The sequence below is a fragment of the Melanaphis sacchari genome, unplaced genomic scaffold (assembly GCF_002803265.2).
Source record: "Melanaphis sacchari strain LSU unplaced genomic scaffold, SCAv2.0 Contig663_pilon_pilon, whole genome shotgun sequence".
NCBI lineage: Eukaryota > Metazoa > Arthropoda > Insecta > Hemiptera > Aphididae > Melanaphis > Melanaphis sacchari.
In genome coordinates this window covers 1-10,031 of record NW_020271473.1, presented here as the reverse complement: position 1 = coordinate 10,031, position 10,031 = coordinate 1, and the positions used below count along the sequence as shown (strand labels likewise).

General features: G+C 24.9%; 1 protein-coding gene across 1 annotated transcript; it reads left to right on the top strand.

Annotated features, from left to right (window-relative positions):
• The first annotated feature begins 6,384 nt into the window (after positions 1–6,384).
• LOC112600671 lies at positions 6,385–7,218 on the top strand. Its single transcript, XM_025347966.1, has 4 exons — positions 6,385–6,651; positions 6,828–6,926; positions 6,987–7,132; positions 7,194–7,218. The coding sequence occupies exons 1-4, from the start codon at positions 6,385–6,387 to the stop codon at positions 7,216–7,218; spliced, it is 537 nt and encodes a 178-aa protein (XP_025203751.1).
• The last annotated feature ends 2,813 nt before the right edge of the window (positions 7,219–10,031 follow it).

Sequence of the window (10,031 nt, the reverse complement as noted above, 5' to 3'; positions counted from 1 at the left end):
TGTAAATTAGTTATGTCAGTTAAATTTTGGATAATTTGTTTTTTTTTTAGTTAATATATGTATTGTGACAGTTTTCGTTTGTTTATGTTGTGGTAATGTTTTAAATGTACAATTTACCCATCAAGCTGTGAACTGTTATTAAATTTAGAAAGAATTAAACCCCATATTTAGTACTCATATATATATATATATATATATATATATATATATATATATATATTTAAATTACTTCCGTAAATCTGTGCGTGACATTTGTATAGGAACGATAGAATCATATAATGTATTAAATAATATCATTGTGTATACTCGTATTATCGATATTTCACAAACTCAAAAAAAATAAAATTGAACAAATCACGTATCTCACGCATCCAATCTGATATGGTTCATTTAACTCGCAACTAAATACATAAAACAACTGCTACATGTAGTGATTATATACAGGCATTTGCATTAGTCTGATTATTCATATGCTTAAAATGTCAATGTATATGCTTGAACTAAAAATTAAGTCATTGATATAAGCCTTTTTTACTATTTTTTTTTTTTTTAGCCAATTCTTTCAAAAAATATTTTACAAACGCAATATTTTTTAAGTTCCCAATACATTTCAGAGTTTGAAAATCTTTGCCATTTGTTAAAGTCTCTTGTATAATCATAAAATAATGGTATTAGCTAAATCATGGCCAAATATTTGTAATTCATCTGCAGGTACATTTACACAATGTGTAAATACCCACTATCTATCATATGGTTAATCGAACTGTTTCCAAGTTAAAAAATATAGTCAAAGCAAGTTTCATTAAATGTGGTTATGATTTCGTTCACTATTATGTAATAGAACAATTTATCCAGTTCATGTCTATAATTATATCCAATAAGATTTCATAAAAATCGAATTTGTTTTTTAATATTTATTATTGTTTACTTAAATGCAATAATTGTATGTAGTATTTATGTGCAAACAACTAAAATAGTTTAAGTATGTGTGTTTTTTTTGATAGTAAGTTACTGGTAAAAACAATATAACGAAATAAAAGACCTGAAAACGAGTCGGAAAAATCATCATCGTCGGACAATGGCGAGCCGGAGTCATGGCGCTTACGCCGACGCCGTTTACGCTGACAACAGTCGCTGCACTTGCTGCACATACTGCATACGCGCTCCCAGTGAGAAGAGGAGGTAAAAAAGGACAAGAGGTTACTGAAAAAAGAAGCGAACGGCAGCGGTGACTAGCGATTGGCGGGATGGATGTTGACAGAGAAGGTGAATGGTCGTCGAGAACGAGAGCGAAACGCGCCAACCACCCCGCCGTTAAACAACCGCAACACGACGGCAGACAACGCGGTGGACGTCTAACACCACGACCAGGAGCGGTACAACTGAACGTGGCGCTATCGCCACCAACGACACTACCCCGTCACCATGACAAAAATCTTCAGCGGCGACGCAAGGATGGCACCAGGTATAGTGCGGTACAAGATAAAAATGTAATGTTCACAACCAGCGAAGGATGTGGTAGATTCAATACATTTTAAAGCTAAACACTGCAGTGCACAGTGTACAAACATTTTCAAATCAGGGTTTTGGACGAGAAAAACGAAAATAATCACATAACACAAGGCATAGAATACGTGACGACACTCTTATACTTTCTAAAGTCTATAATGATATACACTTTACACCTATATGGCAATATATTATATAAACATAATTTATCTTAACTTTTTAAACTGATTGTATCGATAAGTATATTAAGTTTAGTAAATTAGGTAATCGTAAAAAAATGTTATCATTAAATTAGAGTTCCCAATGTATAATTTACGATAAATTACAAATCACAAACATATTTATATGATTGAAACTTAAAGTTTTAAGTTATACTATTATACATTCTCCTGGAAACTATAACAGTATAAGTGTATAAAAGTACTGAATTTTTTTCGAAATATCTGAATAAGCTTCACATGTAAGAGTACAAAGATGGATATTTGGATTTATTTTTGAATTTTTACAAAAGGTATACGTATCTAAATTAATTATTAAACTTTAGAAGTAATTCAAAATTTCCTAACCAATTTATAAAAACTAAAGACTAGTCTTTATTTAATACAAACGGTTAATTACTTTCATAAATCTTTATTCAAATGTTTTCATTATATTAAATATTATTTAATATTTATACACCAATAAAAATTATGAGCATTTTTCTTAATTCTTTTACAAAAATCAATTTTACAACTATTAAAAATATTATGAAACTCTTATGCTCACCTTATTAAGTGAATACGAGTACATACAAAAAATTATTATGTATACACTTTACATACACAATTCATTAGATATATTAACTAGGTATATTGTAATATACGTAATTTAATATAGCATTTTAAAAACAAATTAATATACTTATAGAAAAAGTCAGTTATCAAAACTATAAGTTACATACTTTAAGATTCAGTTAGGTATTATTACTGTAATTTATAAAACGCATTAAAGTTATTTATTTCAAATAATGATAATACTTTATAGTAAAATAATCGTTTTGTTTAAAATACTAATTTTTTTTTAATTTAAATTTAAATATTAATATTTTAATTCATTAGGTCATCAATTGAGAACCGTTTTATTTTAGCCATAAAACTATAATACGATTATTCATTTATTAATAAATTAAAAATTTTATTTTATCATAAAATTTAGGTTATAAGTATATTAAAGACACTTAAATTAACACAACATTTTACCGCCAGTCATAAAAATCTAACAAAAATGAACATTAATATACTTCCATGATATTTTATAACTATAATTGTATTAACCTAACAAGAATACAAGAAAGTTCTAATTAATTATTTTGGTAGAAAAAAAGCTCGACATTTATAAATTTAGTACCTACTTTAAACTATGCTTTTAGAATAGTTTTAAATAAGACAACGACAAACAACTACAAATTATTCTGACATACATAAAACAAAATCCTAAAATGTATAAGTAATAAATTATATGAATAACTAATACAATTTTTATAGAAAATTTAAACATATTTCTTTAATTTATTTATCAAGTATGAAAACGAAAACTTAAACTTGACATTTCAACAGCTATATAGAATCATATTACTTGAATTAAACTCTAAGAATTTAAAATTTGATTATTAAAATTCGAAAAAATAAATATTTTAAAATTTGTGTTCATGTTAAATATCTGATTTATACATTTATATGTTAAGAATATATAAAACTTAAATTTAAAATAATTAATTGTTATGTCGAAAAATATAGATACTTTTTTATAAAATTCCATGTTAAATAAAAATAAACAATATGATAATTTATTTTGTACAACATTAAATAAATAGAAAAAATAAGTTTTATTAAATCTAAATAAATTATTTTTTTTTTAAATAGTATTTTTAAATAATATTACTATTTTAATTCAAAATATTCTTTAATGAAGTTCTTTACTTTGGTATTTGTAAATATGTAAAATTTATAAGTTTTGTAATACTGTTTACTAACGTCTAAAATCAAAATAAATGCTCAATATAATTACTTTTAAATTTAAAAATAAAATAATAAAGATAAAAATTAATCTAAAAAAAGAGTTGATTTATGTAAGAAAAATATACCTATAAATTATTGTATGAAACATAAAATGTAATTTAATTTATTAAACGAAAAATCGTTTCGAATTTTACCAAGCTATAATCATTTTTCATCAATTAAATGCTTTATATTACTGAAATTAATTAATGATAAACTGAAGTTCATATTTATTTAACGCAATTATACAATAATAATTTTACAATATTATTTTAATTTTCAGATAAACCAAAAAGTGTACTTATTAATTATAAATATAGGTAATAAATTTATCTTGTTTACATTTATATATTTTTTCTTTTTGTAAAAAATAAATACAAAAAAATAAAAACCTAGTTTTTATTCTACAAACACATTTTCCCTTCTATTAAATACTTAAGAATATAATAATTATATTATTTTCAATATTTTATTAATTTTAATTCAAACTATATTTAATATTTGTATTAATAACATTTATTATGCAGCAGACAATAATTTAGAATTTAAATTATTTTAATACATAATATATTCATCGCATACAAACTATATAATAGAAAACTTTCCTAGATATAACTAATGAAATATTATTAAATTATAGTTAAATGATTTAGTTGTGAGTCGACTAACCTGTGAATGAAACGCAATGTCTAAGCACGCACATCGACATGGTAGCGGGCGAAAGACTGCCGATAAACAACTATGGTGTGAAGGCGATGAGCCCACTAGAACGATTAAAGAAGTAGCAAGTAGCAACGCTTTCTGTCATACGACAAACGCGGCAATAACGTGTGTGCGTCTGCCACCAGGTGTCACTACATGTTATGTTTATATACTTAATTCGAAAAATTTTACAAAAAATCTTTTGAGATTTTAAACAGTCGGGATGGTGTTATTAACAGTGAGTACTTCCCCACCTTGTAATTTTCTACTATTTAATCTAATATAAAAATTACCTATTGTATCAACAAATGTATAAATTGCAATTATGCTTTTTGACATAATAAAAATAAAATATTCTAATAAAGCGATGAATATATAATGGTTTTACTGTTTTTTTTTTTCCTATAGAAACTATAACTAAGTTTAGCTTTATCTTCGTTCTAATTATTGATACTTTAGCTCAAAAATTAAAATTAGAAAAATATTACTAATAAATCGCCAAATCGGTAAAAACTGTTTTCAAAATATTCAAACTATCATCACTATTATCAAAAATAACACAATAATCACAATAGTTATGTTTAATATTAATTATTAACAGTTAACTGACTATAAAGTGATTTTGGTACAAACACCAATAACGTTTTGTGGATGTTGGTAATAATACGACAGTCAGCAAATACTGATAACATGTTTTACAAATCATAATTAAAGGAGCCGCATAACATTTAATGGTTAAATTTACAGACAATAGTTTTACTGGTAAAATTTTATTTTTAAAATAAATTGCACACACATCACTAATTGTAATAATAATAATTAGTATTATTTAATGAGATTTTTTTTTGGAAAAACTCAGTAGTAAACCTACCATATAACTAATGAAAATACAAATTACCAATAGAAATAATTATTAAAGGAATATAATAATTAATTAATAATACATAATCAACCAAACATTCCAAGAAATATAAATTGATAGGTCATCGCTCAAAATCGTTTTTCGTACGCAATAATTTATCATTGAATTAAAATTTGAAATTTAACATATCCACTGCATTTATAAACTAAATAATAAAGTTTACACAATCGACAACTGCTATTCAGTAGCGATTTTCATTATGTATTTATGTTAGCATATTCTTAGCATAGTAAAATTTTCAAAATATTTCAATTCTTTTTAATTTATTTTTAGGCATTTTAATTTTTAATTTTTTTTAGTTTAATTTCTAGGTAGATATGTTTATACATTTTTTTTTTCGTCAAAAATAATTCGTTTCTTTGCCGCCTCCCCCGCGCTTCATAACATCAAAATATTATAATACATTTCACACGTCATGTTTTTAATGAAAACTCTTTCAAAATAATATCATACGAGGTACTAATAGAAAAATAAATTAATAATATAAATTTAAATAAACATATTTAATAAAGAATAGGCAGGTTGATAGATCGTCTCTATTAAAAATTGTTTTTCATTTAGTATAATGTTTTACCATTAAATTCAAATTTATAACACACCGATTACAATAACCTACAAGATATTATTAGAAGATACAATATTCACACTTAAAATACAGCATAGTTGACTCAATTAGTTTTCACATAGAATTTATATCTTCCATATTTAGATATTAGATATTTTATCTAAGTTCATTATGAGTAAATTAGTTAATTACTATTAACTACCTAATTCTACTGTATATAGTGATAACACTCCTTAAACGAAAACTAAATTTAACAAAAATCTAAAAACTTAAGAACAAATTTAATCAATTAAAATTGAATAAAATGAATAAGCCATTTAACGTTAAGTAAAATGTTTGCCTTGAAATAATTTAATCGTATACAATCTTAAATAGAAATTATTTGTGATAAATTTAATTTAATTAATAAACATCTTAAATAGTAATCATGTTTTTAGTCATCTACAATATAAAATTCATCAGAAAATTTAAACTTTTATAATTTACTTAAATTTGAATTGCCATGGTAATACATAGGTATTTTATTTAGTTAAATAAATTGATTTTATTTCTACTAATAGCATTTACTCTTTAATTTTTTACATATAAACAACAGTGCTAAATATTATTTTTTGTATTTATCAAGGTTTATATTATTGCTTATTTTGAAAATGACAATTTTTATAAATGAAGGATTGCTTAAAATTACACAAAAAATGTGTTTGATAACCTCAACGATATATTTGTATACTATATTTTCATCAGAAATACCAACTTGTCCACTGAACAAAATCGGGTTTAAGATCTACCCATTTGATAATCATTTTTTTGAATCGTCTGTACTTTTTTTGACTGGAGCTTCTATATCTATAGTTGAATGTGATATATGGCCATACAATACAAAACCAAAAAATAGAATAATTCAATTTCTAGCAGAGGTGCACAAGTAATATTAGTTGATAAATTGATGTTATTCAATACTGGTTTAATTCTTTAAAATAGATTTATTAAATTCTAAAACGCAACATATCTTAAAAAAAATTATATTTTTCTATTACATTATTGTTTACGAACTTAAATTTGAGTTAATATAGCATAATTTATATATTTATAGTTATATATTATGACAACGTGTATAATAATTGTCTATGCTCTATTTTGGCATCCCATCGTCATAACTACATCTATTGGTACTGATAAATTGAGTGTATTAGTAAGTATTCTATAAAAATTATTTATTTATACACAATCTACGGTAATTCTACTTTTACAGACAAATAAATGGTTGGCAAGTACAAATACCTACAAAAAAAGCATTCCAATTTGTATGGAAAACATACGCAGTACAAAGTTCCATTGCAATTTATTAGGCGCTTTAGTATTACATTATGTACTAGAGAAGTTTGGAAAGAAAGACTTGTAATTATATCGCATCAATACCATTTTGACAAATAAATAATTAATACAAATAATGTTTCAGGCGACGTATAAGATGTTTGTTTTGAAGTAATTAAATTATTTTTTTTTTATTAATAAATACAGCTATCTACGTATGAACAAAATCGAAAGTATAATTCTTGTAAATCAAAATAATTTCCTATCATGTATGCAAGCATTAATATTTAAAATTGAATAATTCTTTAATCTTATAGTTTACAGATTACGTGCACATCACGTACAGATAAATACATATTCGCAGTATCAATAATTAAATAAATTTCATCAAGTATAATTATTTTCTAGACACTTGAATCACAAGTACAATGCGAGAAAATTAAGTATACCTACATATACATACATAAACTCATATGTTAAATATATTATTTAAATTAAATTAAATTGATTCTTAGTAAAATTTTAAATATTTAATAATAATATGTGTTTATTTTTTTAGTTTTGAGCATTAAGAATTTAATATTTAATATCAAATAATTTTTTATAATTTTAAAGATCATAATTATTTATTGTTGGGAAAATAAACAAGGTGATTATGTAAGTGTGTAAAAAAAAATAATCCAAAAAAATAAATGAAAAATTGTAATGTTTCAAACAGAACCTTTGATAATATACAAGACTATCTAATTAATTACTCAAAAGAAAAAACGATAATTTAGGAGATTATAAACTATAATCGGAACGGCATTTTTGGTTTATATCGAATATCGATAACTTATAAATGGGATAAAAATAAAAAAGGAGTAATTGAATTCAAAATAAAATAATTTTTAAAAATAAAACCAGAAGTATACAAAAATTAGTCAAATAGGTTATTTTTGATTATATCTAACAATTATGTACTCCCAAGACTAACAGTAACATGAGCCAATATATCAAATGTCATTCGAATCTTTTCAACACAATTTTACTAGATATTTCAAAACAAACGTACTCGTATACATACGAGTGAAAATAAGATTACTGGAAGTTAAAATATTAATTTATTATATGCAAGAAACCATAGTAAGTAAGTATACGTGTTATTCATGAGTACTAAATATTAACATTTTAAGTTAACAGACATATTTAAAATATTATATCCATACGTATTATTCATAAATATTATACATTAATTTAAGATGGTGAGCTGAATCTAAATATATAATATACGTTAAATTCAAAAATTTTAGCCGAAATATATTCATATTAAAATTTATATTCGTTTAGCACTCGTATCTTATTGTGCCATAAAAGTATAGAATGCATGATTATATAATTAAAAAAAAAAAAATTACAAATTATTTTTTTTGTCTATATTATATACGATATATAATAGTATATACCTACATATAATACAAAATCTATTGTCACTGCTACTATAATAATCATTTTTCACTCGATCAGTATTTACAAAAACTTAAAAGTTTTTGTATGAAATAACTAAAAATATAATATTATAATAAATTAAAATATTTATTTGGCTCATTTTTTTTTTTTTTTTTTTTATCATAATAGTGAAAAATTACATACCAAAGAATAATATTACTATGAGAAATTAATAAAATATTATTTTTCTATAATTATAGGTACTATTGCTTAATCATTAAAAATGATAATATTTCATATCACATATGTACATTTCATGATAATTACGAATCCAAAATTTTTTTTAATTTATAACTATAAGATTTGTTATCTAAATAATAAAATATATAATCCGGAATATTTTTTTTTACTAAAATACAATAATTTCGAGAAAATTTTAAACCTTATTCGGTATCTTATAAATGTTTTCTAAAAACAATGTAAACTATATTAGTATAATCGTTTAAGTATGTTTATATAACGTGATAAACTGATAACAAATGACTTCATTACTTATTAAACACAAAACATATTAATTGGGCCACAAAAATATAAAAATATAAGAAACTAAAATCGGTTATTTTATAATATTGATCTATATTAACCTCGAGGTTATTAGTTATTACTTTATTTAAGTCCTGATTAAAAATTTGGAATTCTAAAAGATATTAATTAATCTTCAAATACACCTCATGTAATATTAATAAAACTAATCTATTACTAAGAAAAAACTATTTGTTTTGTAAAACCTTACCTCCCTCCCTACCAGTTTTTCGTTTCTTTTTTGCCGAACCTTTACTCGGCAATGTGTTGCTAGACCCTGGCCCTGTGGCCTTCTCCTTGTTTTTCCACCGGTTCAACATATCCGTCTTCTTGATCAAATGGAAATATATCGTGACAGAGTGATTGTTTTCTTCTAGTGTTGTAAAATATTATCCAACCTGTCAGCCAGTCGGCATGGTCAAACCAAAGTCGTTTATATTGCAAAAGTACCTATATTTATTTTAATACCATCACAGTATACGACGAGAATCGAGATTAAAAACCGAAACCGATTTGATACTAGCCCGAATTGGTAACTATAAAACCTAGATGATGCCGAAATCCAACACGTTCGCCCGGCGACCGCACCGAAATGGACTTTCAGCCGCCCGCAGATGCACTTTGTGGGGTTAGGAGAGAGCAGTCGGCGCGGCGTCGGGAACGCTCGCGCGACCGGTGGCCGTTCGACAAAGACCGACCCTATAACACCCTCGTCAGCGGCGGTTGCTCAATCGATAGCGCTTTAAGCGTCCCTCGGTTTACACACACTGTATAAATATATATACCTCAATACAGTATACGGTAAAACCCCTACCCTCCAGGATCGTCATAATATAGCGCATGGAGAAGCCTGCTGTATATCGCTCATGAAAGCTTGTATGAAACGTGTCTTTTTCACTTTCCCAGCCCCTACTACAACAACAACAACTACTACTACTACTACTACTACTACTACTACTACTACTACTACTAC

Excerpts from the sequence above, each read along its gene's own strand:
- LOC112600671 (XM_025347966.1), top strand. The coding sequence starts at position 6,385 with ATGACAATTTTTATAAATGAAGGATTGCTTAAAATTACACAAAAAATG. Across the intron at positions 6,652-6,827 it reads TAATTCAATTTCTAGCAGAG|TTATATATTATGACAACGTG; the intron begins GTGCACAAGTAA and ends ATATATTTATAG. Across the intron at positions 6,927-6,986 it reads CTGATAAATTGAGTGTATTA|ACAAATAAATGGTTGGCAAG; the intron begins GTAAGTATTCTA and ends CTACTTTTACAG.